The sequence below is a fragment of the Tinamus guttatus genome, unplaced genomic scaffold (assembly GCF_059628265.1).
Source record: "Tinamus guttatus ecotype Peru unplaced genomic scaffold, ASM5962826v1 Tinamus_guttatus_pri_ptg000386l, whole genome shotgun sequence".
Lineage (NCBI taxonomy): Eukaryota > Metazoa > Chordata > Aves > Tinamiformes > Tinamidae > Tinamus > Tinamus guttatus.
The window spans coordinates 726,274-743,154 of record NW_028288920.1 but is presented as its reverse complement, the minus strand read 5'-3'; the positions used below and the strand labels follow the sequence as shown (position 1 = coordinate 743,154).

General features: G+C 43.9%; 1 protein-coding gene across 1 annotated transcript; it reads right to left on the bottom strand.

Annotated features, from left to right (window-relative positions):
* Positions 1 to 535: 535 nt before the first annotated feature.
* ESCO2 (establishment of sister chromatid cohesion N-acetyltransferase 2) lies at positions 536 to 15,511 on the bottom strand. The gene is made up of 10 exons (XM_088530731.1): positions 15,415 to 15,511; positions 12,730 to 13,753; positions 10,457 to 10,541; positions 8,051 to 8,111; positions 5,436 to 5,565; positions 4,273 to 4,404; positions 3,853 to 3,942; positions 2,726 to 2,869; positions 1,726 to 1,907; positions 536 to 719 (listed from the first exon to the last, which is right to left on the bottom strand). Exons 1-10 carry the CDS (start codon positions 15,459 to 15,461, stop codon positions 557 to 559), a joined length of 2,058 nt encoding a protein of 685 aa, XP_088386857.1. The 5' UTR covers positions 15,462 to 15,511; the 3' UTR covers positions 536 to 556.
* Positions 15,512 to 16,881: the final 1,370 nt, after the last annotated feature.

The window sequence follows — 16,881 nt, the reverse complement described above, 5'->3', positions numbered from 1 at the left end:
AAAGATTTGGGGAAGTTTGGGCTATTTTCCCCCCTTACGGTCACAGAAGCTCATGGAGGCAGCTGAGGTTTCACAGTTTATTGAACAGGCGCTGCCAGGACCAGCTTCCCTACCCCAAACACCCCCTTTCCCCACGGCCCACGTGTCCCCTGTGTCACATGCCGCAGCCCAGGACTTTAGGGCAGCTTTAGGGCTGCTCTTGCTCACCCCGTTTGCACAAATTTGCAGCCAGGTTAAGGTCCAAGGTTAAGTAGCCATCCAGAAACAAGAACCATCTTTATATTAATAGAACTTTTAAAGAAATTAAATTACAATAAACTCTAGATTCTGAATAAACATTTGAAAAACCATCTGGCTGATATCCAAGCAAGCTTTTGGTTGCTTGGCTTCACAGCATCCATTAAAATATACAACAGTTCTGTACAGAAAGTGACCCACCTCCTTGCTCCCAAGACAGAGAGAGGAACTAGCGCTCAGTAGGAAAATGCAGTTTGGCCCAGGAACACCACTTAAAATAACATTTAAAAACAGATGAATTAATAAAGTGAGCTTTGATTCAGCTTACGCTAGCCGACGCGGGTTGATTACAACAAATAAAATTGTAAACAAGGAAGTTGGGGGTTTGGCAGTATTTCGTTGCGAAGAGCTTGCCGTCCGGTGTGGGATCGGAGAAGGCGATTTCGTCCGTGCTTAGGTAGCAGCCGTACGTGAACGTGCTCCTGGAAGGGAGAACACAGCAGGTAACGGGTGTTTTATGCAACTTGTGGAACGTTCCACCCTGGGGATCCCCTCTGGGCCCTTCTCCCCGGGAGCTGGCTCCATTTATACCCTTGTTTTCAACCCAGAGGGGATGGGGGCGAGATGCCACTTTGCTGTCTTGGATTCTGGAGGAATTTTAAGATTAGCAAAAAGGATACACAAGATAGATACAGTCAGAGAACACCTCACACCCCTTACAACCCTAGCAGGGCTCACATTAGGGCCCAGGGCACCCCACCAAGGCGGTCCTGGGCATCTAGGGGTCCCCGAGGGCCCTTTGGCTCCTATTTCTGGCAAGCCAAGCACTAACCACAGAACAGAGCAAAGGGAAATCAACCCCTGGCTGGTGAACCCTGGGGATACCGAGCTGTGTTTACAAACACAGAGAGCAGATACTACACACAGAGACCGTGTGCGTGACTCAAGGCCCACTGACCACCATCACGTTTCCATATTCAGGCATGGGGAGCCTTCCCAAAAGTGCTCTTTTCAGTCCCAAAGCTGCCTGCACTTGAAACGCTTGGAGTTTCCCACCTGGAAAAACTCAAGGTTTCAGGCACATCAACGTGTTCAATTAAGAAAACATATTCCTTTCCAAGCAAAATAAGTCTTCTTTAAAAGTCCTGTCAATGTAGTTCTCTGTTCACGTTACACCCAGCACTTTGTAACTTGGCTCACGCTCACGTTATGTATTTTTATGTTTTTATGTGCCGTTTTCTGTCAATACTTGGTATTTTTGTGCTTTATGTGTCAAGTTAGGTATTTTTAATCCACTTGATACCACTTCGCTGGCAAGGGAGGATTTCAGACTTGCGAAATGATACAAATCTCCACTTTTCCTTTAGGGAACAAAGCACCCATGTTATTCTAAGTGTTTTTTGGGGTATTTCTTTTCGATGCGGTCTCGCTTCCCCCTCAAGACCAAGGGGCCCCTGATCCCTGCACCCGCGGTGCCGCGTTCCGTACCTGGCCGCGTCCACCATGCGCCGCGCGACGCCCTTGCCGCGCGCCAGGCTGAACACCCAGACGCGGCTGACGCCGCACAGGGCCGGCTCGGGCTCGGCGGAGCAGCGCCAGGCGCGCTGGGGCTGCAGCACGTCCTGCCCGGGCGCCTGCGCCGCTGCCGGCTCCGACAGCACCCGGAAAGCCTGTTGGGACACACAGAATGGTTGGAAGGGACCTCTAGGGATCATCCAGTGCAGCCCCTGCTCCAGCAGGGACACCCAGAGCACGGGGCACAGGGGGCATCCAGGCGGGTTGGACATCTCCAGAGAAGGAGCCTCCACAGCCTCTCTGGGCAGCCTGTGCCAGGGCTCAGGCACCCTCACACCAAGGAAGTTCTTCCTCACATGGACATGGAGCTGCCTGGGGTTCAGCTTGTCCCCGTTACCCCTTGTCCTGTCACCGGCCACCACCGAGCAGAGCCTGGCCCCATCCTCCCTACATCCTCCCCTCAGCTACTTGTCCATGTTGCTCACATCCCTCTCAGCCTTCTCTTCTCCAGGCTCAACAGGCCCCGCTCGCTCACTCTTTCCTCACACGACGGCTGCTCCAGTCCCTCCATCACCTTCGTGGCCCTGCGCTGGCCCCTCTCTAGCAGCTCCAGGTCCCTCTTGTCCTGGGGAGCCCAGAGCTGCCCCCAGGGCTCCAGGTGCCTCCCCAGGGCTGAGCAGAGGGGCAGGATCCCCTCCCTGGCCCTGCTGCCAACGCTCCTCCTGCTGCAGCCAGGAGCCCATTGGCCTTCTTGGCCACCAGGGCACGTTGCTGCCTCACGGGGAACTTGGTGTCAACCAGGACTCCCAAATCCCTCTCCATGGAGCTGCTTTCCAGCAGGTCAACCCCTAACCTAATCACACGGATTGTGGTAAACTACTCTTTCCTGAAGGGACATACAGCAGCCACCACATAACTCCTGAACATTTTGCCTGAAATTTTGCCCCCTGCCCATACAATTAACACCACGTACCTGTTTGATGGATTCGGTCACTAAGCACCCAACTATCATCTTCTCATTGGACACAAACAGATACATTTTGGTCTTGGCTGGGCAGTTCAGCCTAACTTGCTTAAATCCTAGTTCGTTATCGACTATTTCCCGCACCTCTTCTGCCTAAAGAAAACAAGCACAGAGTTATGCGAGCACCCAGTGTGCACCTCCTTCAATTCGGGGTGAATCCTGCCAGAAATGGGGTTTGTTCCCCCAATATAATTCAGTGGTGGCCCAAGGCAAGGCCTCACGGTGCAGCTGCAGGATGCTTTGCACCTCCCTATGACACCGGGGTTTGTGCTGCCCATGTTGCTACTCCTGCATTTTGTGCCTACTATTTAGGAATAGCCTCTTCAGAAGCAGTTTTTAAGCAGGGGGCTTAACAAGAAACCCTGTAGCACAGCAACGACCTCCTTGTACACGGGCAAATTACAGCACAGGTGTCCAAAACCTGCTTTTCTCCACAAAGCCTGTCTAAAAGGAGTCTCTGCAGCTACAAAGAAGTTCCTTGGACAATGTGCTTAACTATCCTTGCCCTGGCGTGCACAGCAGTGTTTTCCAGCTTGTGCTGTACTGAGCTGATGACACCAGTTGGATTGGGCAGAGCGTCTCCATCATTGTCCTCGTGCTGCTCCATACTCCATCCCACCCCAGCCCTCCAGCTGCTCATCCCATTTCTTGCTGCAGCAATTTCAGTGCCAGGTAACAGGTTATTCACTCCCTTCAAACAAGGGCATCTCTACAAAAGCCACAGCAACTGCCCTCGTGAATAAACAAACGCTCAGGGAGAGCAAGTGGCTCCTATCTCAGCATCGAGGAGCTAAAGCAACTGCAGATCCCTCCTCCTCGCTGCAGCAGAGATCAGGTTATGTTGGGCATTTAAGGGTAAGAGGTTGGGTGCTGGGAGCAGAGCTGCTGTCCCTCTCCAGGGGAACAAGGCCAAAACAACCTGGATTGCTCCAGTCCAAGCCGTCACGCTCCCACCCAGCTCTCCTATTCCCTCCTGTGCACTGGCAAGCAACACATGGTCATGCACACTGAGGTAGTCTGTGGAGTTGAGCCAGCAGAAAGCTAACCCAGGACAAGCCCGGGCTGAGAAACGGCACCTTCTTCACTGCGTATTTTGGGTCGTCTGGAAGAATCAGTACAATTTTCCCATCCCAGAACTCTGCCACAACCCGCTCTTTCTTCCAGCCCTGCCAAGGGGAAAAAAAAAAAAAAAGAAAAAGAAACAAAAAGAAACAAAAACAAATAAGTCAGTGATCCAGCAAGAGAGAAAGTGATTCTGTGAAAACTTTGGCAGATGAAGGTGTAATTTGAACCACTTCAGTTTGCAGGAAGAAAGTCAAGTCACATTTATCAACGTGATGAACAGAGACAGTTGTTGGGATTGCATGTAACGCATTTCAACCTCCCCTTTGGACAACAAATCCTGTTGTGCAGCTGCCTTCACTTTGTACCTGAATAACACGCACAACTTCCTCCGCTGTCCCTTAGCTCCCATGCAAATGCAACCTTTGCCTCACCACATATCTGAGTCCCTCGAGGAATCTGTCGTGGTGCTGGATGTGCTGGGCTTCGTCCTCCGGGCTAGCAGCTGTGTAGATCATGCCGCACGACTTGCAAATAACAGCCCCAAAATGCTTCTGCCCAGCATCCTGGAGAGAAACAGGGTCAGCTAAGCAGCAGCACTGAGCAGCTGTTCAAACAAATAACCGGCTTAGGAATTAGGTGAAGAGTTAGGTATAGGAGCAACTAAAGACTCAAATATTTGGTTTCATTTGAATTTGAAAAGAGAACAAGCTACTGCTTATTTGCAGAATGTTTTAAACTATGCAACATTTCCTTACTTGAGGCATTATGATAAATCTGTTACTTTGAACAAGAACAAGCCTTGCAATCGGTACAGCAAAAACCTTGGAATAAATAAACAGGTAACTTGTAAAACAAAGACCATTGTTTTGCTTATCTGGAAAACAAAAATGCCCTGCTTTGTCAGGGCACAAGGAGGGGAAAAGAAGGCACTAAATGTCACTAGATGAGGGGTATCCTGTAACTTCCTGCAAGTGATTTCAGGCAACAACAGAACAGCTGCTTAACAGGCAACCATGAACAGACCTAAGTTTCAGGTTAAACTCTTAGTTACAAATGATTCAAGGAGAAAAACAGAAAAAAAAGAGAAAACAAAGAGAGGGTGAGGGGAGAAAGCACGTTCCTGCTTCAGAAGAGCCCTTGCTGACACCAGGCGTTTGCACTGTGGTTGCAGACTGTGCTGACTCTGCTCACAAAGCCGTGGGAAAGGAAAAGGAGCCAAACTAATTGACTCCTATAGCATCCATACTGGTTTGCTTAAGTTTTCCTTTTTTTCCCCTCCTCTAATATCATGTTCCATAAACCTCTTATTACTTCTGAAATGTAAAAAAGCGTTAGTCCCAGGGAAACCTTAAAAATGTATTTCCCAGCTACTCCTACTATCCTAGCATCTGAATTGCTGGAAAAAGATGTATTCAATACTCAAAATTGAGGACAGTGCTGAATACGTTAATCATTGTCCCGTTACGTGACTTGTTGGAGGTTTATATGCCAGGAAATGCACTTATTGCCCAGCCTCAAGACATATTTCTCATTTCTTCTTTACTATAGCCACAGGCTTCCCAAAGGACCCAGGACACCCCAAGGGGAACCTTACAATTATCATCTGATCCTTGGAGCGTTTGCAGAGCCCTTTTGTCTTCTTGCTTTTCTGCAGGTTGAGAGCCAATCTGGGAGGTGGGTTGGATCCACACGGAGTAGCCAGTTCCTCCAGGCTGCCCTGTGTCCTGAAAAGCCATTTTGGAGATAATTGAGTCATTTGGAGATAATTGAGTCATTTGGAGATAACTTAGTCATTTCACACACAGGTTCAAACTGCAAGTTGGGAAGCCAGGACAAAGCAGCTGCATTTATCAGAGAATATCCCAACTAAATCAGATTCAGCAAAGCCAGTTTCCTGCAATGCCAAGTCCTCCAGAGGGAACGTGGGCTGCTTCAGGACAAACAGCAATTGCACAAGGAGCGCTAAATACCTCTCATCAAGCACCTCTCATTCCCCAAATGTGCTTTTTCAAGGACATTGGGGCACCACCACCAGCCATAACGAAGCAGTTCCTAAAGAAGTCAAAGTGATACAGCACAAAAACTGAGAAACTCCAAATCCTGGCAGAGCAGCACGGCTGCACGACACCATTCCAGCAGGAAAACTGAACTGCAACAACCAAAGCACTTCCACAAAAGGCACACGAGAATTTTGGACAGTTCTGGCCAACGTTTACTGTAGCTTGGTCTGAAGGCCACGCTCCATATGGGCTCCCAGGATCATTTTCCCACCCGTTGTCTGCTTCAGCTCTATAAATCCAGGACCCTCCTGCTAACAGCACCTGGAGACAGAGAGATCTGCAGCATTTCTGGAAAAATCCCCTGGTGCTGGAGGCAAAACCGAGAGGATTTTTCATATAGCTACAGATCCACGTGGAGTCTTTATATGAATTTGTAAATTTATGACATGGGCTTGAGCTACTGGGAAGTACGTATTAGTTATTAATAATTACACAGTATTTTTCTAACATTACCCTTAGATCTTTGTATGTAAGGAGGCATTTCCCATGCAATCCTAAAGTGCTATAGAGCCACAAAACTTATTCCCAACCTGAGAGACACAAAACGAAACATTTTTCTCAATTTAGATTCTAAGGAGAATTTCCAAAGCAGCGACTTCAAGTAGGAAAAGTTTGTGCTCATCACTTCCCAAGGGATGACAGCAAATCCAGGATCGATTCTTAGTTAATCGCAAACACTGGGATTTTCACATCCTCCAGAATTCCACTTGCACCACGGAAGGTATTTGAAAAGCCACACGATGAAGCAAAGCAAACACTGCAATCGGATCTCTCTTTCGACACTTCTCCGGGACAGAAGACTACAACAGCATGACAAACTTTGGAAGGTTTATTTTGGCTCTTTCAGAAGTCATTTCAACTGTTTATGTTCACAATAAACCAGGCTCAGAATGTTTTTGTTGTTAGCAAAATGTATCAAGAAGTTGACTCAATAAGGGAGAGGGAGCAATAGCTCTGGTTCTTGTGTGAGGAAACAGAAGTCTAAGAGAATGGCAGCAAATTAGTTGAAGAAATAAACTCATTGGAAGCATGGGCATGAGTTAGTACAACTATACAAGTGAAACAGTCCTTGTGCCTGCAAGTAATTAAGCAGTTTGTGCACAATTTACATACTTGTGTTTCACCTATTTCATGCTAAATACCAAACACAGCCCAACAGACTTACAAAAGACCCACTCAGGGGCACATGGGCAAGTGGAAGAGACAAGTAGATGCGTCAATTAATTCTTTTTGCCCATTTTTATAGTAACTTGTGTCTCATCTCTGGCAGCCACATCAAATGGCAGAGGTTTTGAGCACACTGCTGCCTGGTGCTGCTGCATGAAACTTCTCAGCAGGAGAATGCAACATGAAAACACCTCACTAGTACCTCAGATCTTCACATTTCAGGTGTCTTCTCTACAGCAGTACCTTTTACAGAGATACTTCCCAGAGTGCAAACCCTGAACAGGGTGGTCAGTGCTAGGCACTGCACTGTAATAATGACAAAAACATACCTAAGGACAAGGTAGCATAGAACAGCAGGGAACCTAATGGAAAAGTAGCATCAACTTGACACTGGAGTCAAAGAATATTGCAGAACTGAACCCCAGGACAAGGAAGGGAAACAGACTGGCTGGTGATGAACATGTAGTAAAATTATGAATATACAAAGAACAATCTGTTCTGACAACCCTGATATCTAATCAGAAAGTGAATGGAGAAACACCACAGGCCCAAACAGCATCAAGGCTGCGTCGTTCTTGAATATACCCAGAATCAGTCCCCTAGCTCTGGGGATCAATAGCATGAATGTTAACAACGGCTAAGAGAAAAGTACCATTACTTCCTTCTCAGTTGGAAAAAAGTGAGGCCCATTAGCTCTGTAACCATAAAATGCACTAAAGACAGGTAGAAAGGGGGTAATTCCTTATTTTCATACTATTAGCACCATAAACCAAGCAACATTAACCTTTCATCTTCACACACACACAAAAAATACCCCACAGATTCTGAAAGCTTCCGAGAATTATTTCTTTTGTCTTGATACAGTGGCACAGCCAGGGAAGGTATCATTACTTTTAGAATGAGTACTATTATTTCTTTGATAATGCTTCTGCAGATTCTGCTCTTCTGATCACTGTGGCAATGTCTGCAAAGGTTAACATACCTTTTCTTGCTGGCAGAAGCTGCACTGAATATAGGGTAGACAACAGCAGTTGAAGAGAATTCTGGAAAAGATTAGTAAAGTTATCGTGGTTTAAAATAATTTTTAGTTACAGAACATACGGATATACGAAAACAGAAATTTAGGAATCAATGAGACTTTGATATGAGACACAATGATGAAACCCCAGACTCCTGTATATAACAACTCATGAAAACAACAATATTTTATTATATTATGGTGTCAACAACTTCCTGGTACGTGACTGACATCCAAGAAAAGTTACCTGCAATCCACTTCATTGATCAGGTTATCCTACACTTTACCTTCTCACACTGGAATTCTGGACAATTATATCAACCAGGAAACCCTGCTGCAATAGGGTAGTGTTTCCTTGGCTATTTATAAATTATTACAATAAATAACAGTAAATCAGGCATAGGTTTCCACTCCTATTTTCCATCTCTTTGGCTAAAACTGCCTTTCTTCATCCTGGAGAAGGTGGAAAAAAGCACGGACTCGAGCTAGGTTGCAGTGTACAAGATGCACGTCTGGGGATAATTTTGCAAAAGTGGTAAGGAAAGACAAGGAAATTATTAGTTAGCAATATTTTCCCTCCAAGGACAGAAAGCTTAGTCGCTGGCTGCTTGCTGCTCTTGTAATATTTTGACTGCACATAGACAAAGATTCCTTAGTAACAACAGCAAACACCTACATAAGCAAAAAAAGATAGTCCTAACAGCCTCCTAAAAACATACCATAACATCAAACCAGTTGTTTTTAGGAAATAGGATACCCCCAAAATGTCTCTTGATAATATCACAAATGGAACAGGAGTCTTGAGGATACTAATACTTGACAAAAAGCATAAGACTTCATGTAAATGCAGGATGTTACCGGGCCCAGACAGCACTTGGAACAGTGACAGAAAGTGTTGTTCAACAGGACGATGGTGTCAGAGCTTCAGGAATGGAATGAGGAGAGTTTTTCCTGACAGATTAGGCCGTAGTGATTGAAATTCCACAGACAAATCCATGTAAATATTGAACAGGACAGCTCGGAACAGCTACAGGTGGAGAAAATGAGGGAGTCTTGCAGTGAAGAGGTGGAGATAACGGAAAGAAATGTGGCTGGCAGCAACAGGGTAAATGACTCCTCGGAACAAGAGGAGGAAGTTCGGCAGAGAAACAGTGACCTTCAAGAAAATAAACTTCACCGAGTTCCAAAGAAATCGGATAAATCAGTTCCCATGGGAAGCAAGTCTAAAGGGGGGGAAAAAAAAGTGAAGGAGTGCTGGCAACTTCTCAAGAAAATGATTAAGACCAGATGTACAATTTACCCTAGCATGGAAGAGGAGAATTAAGAGGTAATTATGGCTAAATCATAAGTTCTTCACCAGCTGAGAAGTAAGGAAGCACATGGGGAAGAGAAATTCAGGGAGAACACAGCAACAACATGAAGGATTGGAATCAGAAATGCCAAAACACAGTGAGCTGTACCTAGAAAGGCCACAGCAGCAAGAAAGCAGTCTATAATATGAAGACCACCACCAAGCTTCTCTTCCAGAGGGGAAGGCTAAGAGAAGGGAATGCTAAAACAGTTGATAAAGTAAGACAAAAATATTTAATGCCTTTTTCAGTTCTGTCATCAATAAAATACTTAGCTGTGATCAGCTGTGATTGTGTTATCATAGCTAATACACAAAGGAGGGTATCAACTTGGACTGGCCTAAAGAAAGATGTAAAGAGAACAATGAAACAAACAGTTTAATATTAGTTAAGATTAAATTAACCCCAGGCTTCTGAGGGAATTTGGAGAACACATAAAGGTTAAAATATTACTTATCTTTAAAGGAGGAAAAACGGAGAAAACAGGAAATGGGTGAGCATCAGGAATAAACAATTTAAGGAATTGCCTTGTCCCCTACTCTTGCCCCTGCGAGTAGGGGCAAGATAGGCTCAGTCTGAACAGGAAAAAAAAAAAAATGAAACAGATCCCTAAAAAATACAAATCACAACTTAAAAGGAAACCTAAAAGAACCAAGCTAACTTAGCCGGGGGAGAAATTAATGTGGAGAGATTTAATAAGTTTTAAATATTATAAGTATTATCACTTCTCAAATCCCCCTGGGAGTGAGGTAACTGGAAAGGTAAAGGGGAAAGATAGGTTAGATATTAGGATAAATATAAATATACGTATGGTTCAACATTTAAACAGATTTGTCAGGGAGACTGTGGAATCTCAGTCGTTACTGCCCAGCCTATCCGAAAAAAAGAAAAATCTGTAACTTAATAGTTGGTCCTGTCGGGGAGAAGATAATCTAAGGCTTTAAATCCCTTAAAATCCTTTCCACTTGATTTTCCTACAGCAACAAGAGGCACTCGCCAAGTCACACACGATCAGACTCACCTTTCTTGGTCCCCTTACGTGGAGACTGGCTTGAAGGAACAACCTCCTGATCATCTGAATCACAGACTACGATTTCATCAGAATCCTAGAAATTAAGGCACAGTTTTAGAGCTAAAAGAAAACTCTGTGTGTGATTTTGAAAAGTGAATCAAATATAGTTCAGGTGTGTTCTTCAGAATAGTTAAACAGCATTAAAAAATGTTACTACTGGTTGTATTTTTCAACAGCAAAGCAGTCTTAGTTGACTACCCATCGTTATTAATGTAGTAACTCCATGGTGAATTGATTCGCTTGCCATTGCCTCTTAGTAAACCTTCCCCCCAAAAAATAAAAACTAAAACTAAAAAAAATCTTAGACATACGTGTTGTTATTACTTCCCCAGTTTAGCATTTCTGGGGCCCTGCTTCGTTTTCTGCCTAGAACTATGCATCTTCAAAGCTTTTGGAAGCCTCCAGCAAATATTCAATAAAAATGAAAGCTTGCCAAGTTGATTTTGCCTTAAATGCTGTTTTGGGTTTTTTTTTTTTTTTTTTTTTTTTTTGGATGTGACTAATATTTCCTATCTCATCAGGAACCCAGTGAGTCATTATATAAAAGCAACTAGCTCTGCCATGAACTGAGACTAGATTGGGTTATATCAATTTTGCCATTTTGCAATAGCAGAGTCACTGTATTTTTTTGGTGCACTCTTCTTGCAATTATCCTCCCAGAAATAGTTTGCCAATGCAAAAGCAGCCGCAGCAGACCCAAATATTTTCAAATTGTAGTTTGTTTTACTGCGTGTGCAAGATGAGGTTGCACAAGCCAACATTTGTCTTCTATTAACGCTGCACTGTAAAAGCAAATTCATAATCAGATCAGGCACGCGAGAGGTTGCTCATACAGTGCAGGTGAACAAAGCGGGCCATAAATTTTCCTTTATTGATCTAATGCAGGAATATTAGTCCTGTACATATTAGTCCTATAAAAAAATCCTTCCCACCTTTTCACTGTTTCTTCTCAATGCCAAGCATGAACTACTACTAATGTATTCCCATGTCCCTTCCTACTTCCAGACACTTTAGATGCCAGAATGCAACAGCGAAATATGGCATTAAAAGTAATTGAAATACTATGAAAAGCTGTTCCCATTTTGTGTTTTAGAGCTACGCTCATTCCAGGGCCACCCTTACCTTTCACACTGAGGCACCAAGTTAGAAAGCAACATCCACATCCCAAACTAAACAATTCTCTAGCAAATCATAAAATTAAAAGTGAGGTCTGCCAAGAATTAAATGGTTGGCAATGAGCTAGACTCATTTCTAAGCTTAACCATTCCAACACTGCTGGATTTGCAAAAGAATTAAAAGTATGTTTAAAAACATATATGCTCTCGCCTCTTTTTTTTTTTCCCCAATAACTATTTTGACAGAGGTTTCCTAAAAAGGAAGAGGATCCCAGAAAACCACTTGGAACGTAAAAATAAATAAAAAAATTGCTTGTCCTTCTTTAATAATACACTAAGATTGAAATTCTTCTGGTCTGTATGACCAACTCGGTAAACTCATTATTGAAAACTGGTTTTAGCCTCACTTCCTTGGTTAAGAGCACTGCAGAACTAGCACACGTGGTTTCTAACAAGAAAACAATTGCAGATTTCTGCTCTGCAGAAAACAGCAGATCAAAACCTGGGAACATCCCTCAAATTATTGCAGAGGCTGTGCCAGTAAACAAAATTCTCATGATGCAGAAGAAATCTCTAAATAAAGATCAATTTTGCTTTCACTGACCAGCTGCTTCACTTGTTGAGAGGCTTAAGGCTAGGAAAAGGTAAAGGGCAGGGGGTCTTCAGGGAATGTTGAAGCAGAGTTCTTGAGAGCTCTCTCTCCCTCCAATTTTGAGGAAATATCTATTTTTCTTTTGGAAAAAACAAGACATTTTTAAAAAATTGTTTTCCAGCTTTGCTCTTGATGGTGGAAAAAACAATAAAAAAATACAGATTAGTTTTTGCAAAACACCACCCCAAAAAGCTTTCCTTCCAGCTATCACAAATGGAGTATTTCACTGTGCTGTTCAGTAGCTATAGAGAGGGATGACAGCAAGAAGTTGCTAGAGGTTTGCTACAGTTTTATGCCTTCATAAGGCAGGAACGAATCTGTTGAAGTTTTCCTAGGCCAAAATCACCAACACGTACCCCTGCATGCTGAAGGACAAGAGTTATCCTGCCTTGCTAAGCCAGCTCAGTGCACGGCCCCCAAAAAGCTGCACCCGCCTCGGTCATTCCTCTACCTACCACGTTCTCTGCATCAGTAGCTTCCCCAGCAGGAGGTTTTGAGGTGCAAAACGGAGCCTGGGCAGGGTTTCTGCTGCTGCTTTGCTGTGGAGATGCCTTTCCTTCCCCAACGGCACCTCTCTCTTCATTTTTGAGGCTTGTAAATTCCTCCCTGGGTTCTTTTTCCTTCTTCTGAGGCACCGAAATCCTTCTCAATGCACTTCCAGCTTCAGGATTTTTGTGTGTGTCCCCTGAATTAGGCTGATTAGCTGTTGGCAATGCGGGCTGATCCTTTCCTTGTGGGGTCGCGGGGAGACCCTGGGGGGCCTTGTGGTCTACGGGTAGTTTTTTAGAACCAGAATGTGATTTCTTTCTGGCCGTAAAGAACGCTGCTCCTGACTGGAGTTTCAGAGCGGGTTTAACTGTCATGCTCAGGACTCGGAAAGGCGCATCCATTTTCTTTTTAATTAGGGAATTCGCGTTCTCTTTCTCTGCATTGGCTTTACCAGGTGCTATATCTCCCTTAGCCTTCTTAAGCTTTTTGGGAGGAGCTTTGCCCTGTCTGGAATTTGCGGTACGCTTGGCTGGTCTTGAGCTTATGTTCCTGCTGAAGTTCACCTGGGTCTTCTCAGTCCTGCTGGCAGCTGGGAGATTTTCACTGTTTTTCCTCTCACTGAGAAAGAAGTTCTCATTCAATTGCTTCCTCTCAAGAGGAGTGAGGTATTGCTTTTCCTTCCTGTAAAAGGACATCACAGGCACCACAGGCTTGTACGAGGCAGCAGCTTTTGGGGATAGATTGGAATCTGAGAACTCCCTGGATGCAGCTGTGGGGACGCTGGCTGTCTGGAGGGGGGATCTATCCAGCTTCCTTGACAGGGGGGATTTTGGGGGAACAGCCTCATTTTCTTTTTGATCATCACTGGAGCTAGATGACCAATTTATCTGAGAAGCAGACCAATGACTTCTCGATTTCTTGAGTGGAGACAGATCTTCAGCAAAGTCTACAATGAGTCTTTTCACTGGAGTCGCAAATACTAAGGATCCACTACAAGAAAAAAAAAAAGAAGGAAAAAAAAAAGATTAAAATGCCATCTATGCTATGGGGAAACCTTCCAGTAACCACTTTGCTTAAATAATACCGAAGCTTAGTTCAATATAGTTTCCTCTATTAGTACAGACCCTGTAACCAACAGGAACAGGGATCAACACAGGAATTGGTAAGAATTTCTTGCCATTCAGGCCATTTCTTTTTTAAAGAACTGATCTATTTTCCTGCCTAAACATCATAAAGTGCAGGGAAACAAGAGCCATTTCATTTTCTGGAATGCTGCTGGCATAGTCAGTGCTGTCAGTGATGAAGCAGAAGAAATGCTTGATACGTTTCAGACTAACCCCATCAAATGAGATTTGTGCATCTGTAAAAGATTCCTTTTCCTCTCCCTTCCCCATCTGTATGATTGATAAAGTGGGAGGAAAAAAAAAAAGAAAAACCAGATTCCCACATTTTTTAATATCATTTTCCAAAAAGGCAAAAGCCTTACACCACTCTAATGGCTATGTGAGAAGCTAAGTTTGTCAGTTCCTCACTAAAATTATCTGGCCAAAAATATGTAGATATATACAGTTTATATAAAGGACACATGGAGCTGTTCTTCTTCCTGCCGTGACTTATTACATATGATTGTTTGGTTCCTAACTGAGCGAGGTGTTTCTTCAGCAAGGACCAAAGCAGCGCTCACTTTCCCAAGTATGTGTCATTCTCATTCACAGATCAAACCTCACTCTTGGTCTCCACCCAGAAATATTTTTGTGGGGGAAATACAGGGCAAACATGAGAAATATCTGTTCAGCTAGTGGTTTTGAAAGAACAAAAAACAAGCTATTCTTTGAGATTTAAAACTTTTTTTGTTGTTTTGTTCACGGACAACGGCTCCTCCTTTAGCAGATTTAGGGTAAAAATAATAGATACTTTTTTATTTGTGCACACGTGCACATGTTTATGTGTATATATACAAATAAAGGATATCTTCTTTCTATTAACACTTGAGGAATATTCAGACCATCTGTGCAGTTTTATGTATTTCTCAACTGTATATCAAAAGCTTTCCATGTAGGATTTTCTTCTTCTGAAATACTACTGCAAAGAAATGCAAATGCCAGGGGTTTTATTTCTTAAGTTTCTTAGCAATTAGTTAACAACCACTCTCTACCGTTTCTGTGACCTGCTTAGGACTAGGGCTATGAGCAAGTGTTGTGTATATAGACAAGCACTTTATGAAGGTGACTATCAAAACTAGGTAACTTTCTTTTCTTTAAAATAAAAATAATAATAAAAAAAATCTCCAATGTACTAGTTCAAAATAGTAATCTAGGCCTGCAAGATATGAAAACAGTGTAATGGCTTTTACTCATTTCTCAGCCTATGTTATGCTATTAGATTGATGATCATTTTTAATGTAGAGTTCCCTATATGTTAAATGAAAACTTCCAAGCTGCTCAGTACAATATAAAGCATTAGTGACCTTACATGATAAACATGGGTGAATGATAGTGCATTTTATAACTACCTTGATATGCCTTCACTTTAAAGCTCTGAGAATTTTAAACATTCATTTTATTCTCAGTATGTGAGGAAAGAATTAGAGAATTGTTTATGGAAAAAAAAAAAAAAACAAATAAAAAAATATTTATGCCTGGTTAACATACCCATCAGTAGAACTACGGTTCCTTTTTCGTGGAGTGACAGTTGCCATCTTCACCAGAGTGCCTGAAAAAAACACATTTTAAATAGCCTGGAAAAGAAGGCTTAGTAAAGAAGGAAAAGGCAATGAAAGACTGGAAAAAAAAACATTTAATGGAAACAGTTCAAGTATGACCGAGCGTTATAACTTTTGATAGAATGACAGAGATGAGAATAATTTGGGGTTATGTTTCAGCTGAGTTTAAGCTGTAACAAGGTAGACACAGAGAGGATCCTCTGGTTCATGTCCAGTCCTGTCATTGTGGGCAAACGCACCATTAAAAAGTCCCCTTTCTAAAACCAGAGTCAGAGAACTCAGAAATTAAGTTTTTCCTTTTGGAAAGTTAATTTTAGACCTCACTGCTGTGGTTCCTATAAACATCCTTGCTCTCTGCCTACAAATATTCACAGTCAGCTCATTCCCTGGAGCGTCTTATGTTGACATTTACCTTGAAGTGGAAAGAGCTCATTCCTCATGTTCACACCCAGTGGGCCTAGAGAAAAATCTCTCATCTTGCCAGATGCAATAAAGCAATTATTTAAGCCTTCATTATCAAAGTAGCTTGGCATAAGTGTCGCATGACATTAATTTTTCTGGGGTGCTACTTGTCGTGCAAGAAAGACAACTGAAACAGCCATCTCCAGGGTCCTGTATCGAAGATGACTAATGGTAAGACATTCAAAACGTGCTTGAATAACTTATTTAATAACCTATTCAGAAATCTGCCAGTAGAGGGAGGTTCTCCACAACGTGTGCGTGTTTATGCCGCTTTCGGGAAGCGGTGACCGAGTGACCCGCGAGCGACAAGCTGTTTTGGGCCACAACACAACCCCTTGGCAGGGATTCAAAACCACCAGCTGTGTAACTAGATCAAGGGCTGTACGATTCCCGAACGCAGCAAGGGGGCATTACGAGGAAAGGGGGGCTGCACAACCGCGCACACGGCCACGGGCGCTGGGAGCACGGAATAAAGAGCCCGGATCGCTAGAGAATGGGATAGCAGACGTGGGAAGAAGTTGAAGGGACTTAAAAGTTTCCCACTGTTAATCTGCAGATGCCATAAGCTGTTCCAGGACAACTCGTAGCTTTGCCCCAAAAACTCCCGCTAATGCCCTGCACAACAAGGGGGTGCCAGACCCTCACGCTGGCACCTGCAAGAATCCTGCACATCAAACAGTCAAACAGTCCCCTCTAGATCTGCACCTTGCACAGGCCCTGGGCCACAGCAGCCCACACGGGACACTGCGCTAGGCTCAACCCAGCATCATCCCCCCGGCCCAAATATACCCTGAATCTGGCACTACCCAGCACCCCCTCACCCCACACCAGACCCCCTCACCCCAGCTCCCCACACACCCCACCTGACCTCTCCCCAGCTCCCCACATTCCTCACCCCACATCACACCCCCCCAGCTCCCCACATTCCTCACCC

Coding starts and splice junctions, on each gene's coding strand:
- ESCO2 (XM_088530731.1), bottom strand. CDS start 15,461: ATGGCAACTGTCACTCCACGAAAAAGGAACCGTAGTTCTACTGATGG. Junction 13,754..15,414: donor AACCGTAGTTCTACTGATGG/GTATGTTAACCA, acceptor TTTTTCTTGTAG/TGGATCCTTAGTATTTGCGA. Junction 8,112..10,456: donor ACGTAAGGGGACCAAGAAAG/GTGAGTCTGATC, acceptor AATCTTTTCCAG/AATTCTCTTCAACTGCTGTT.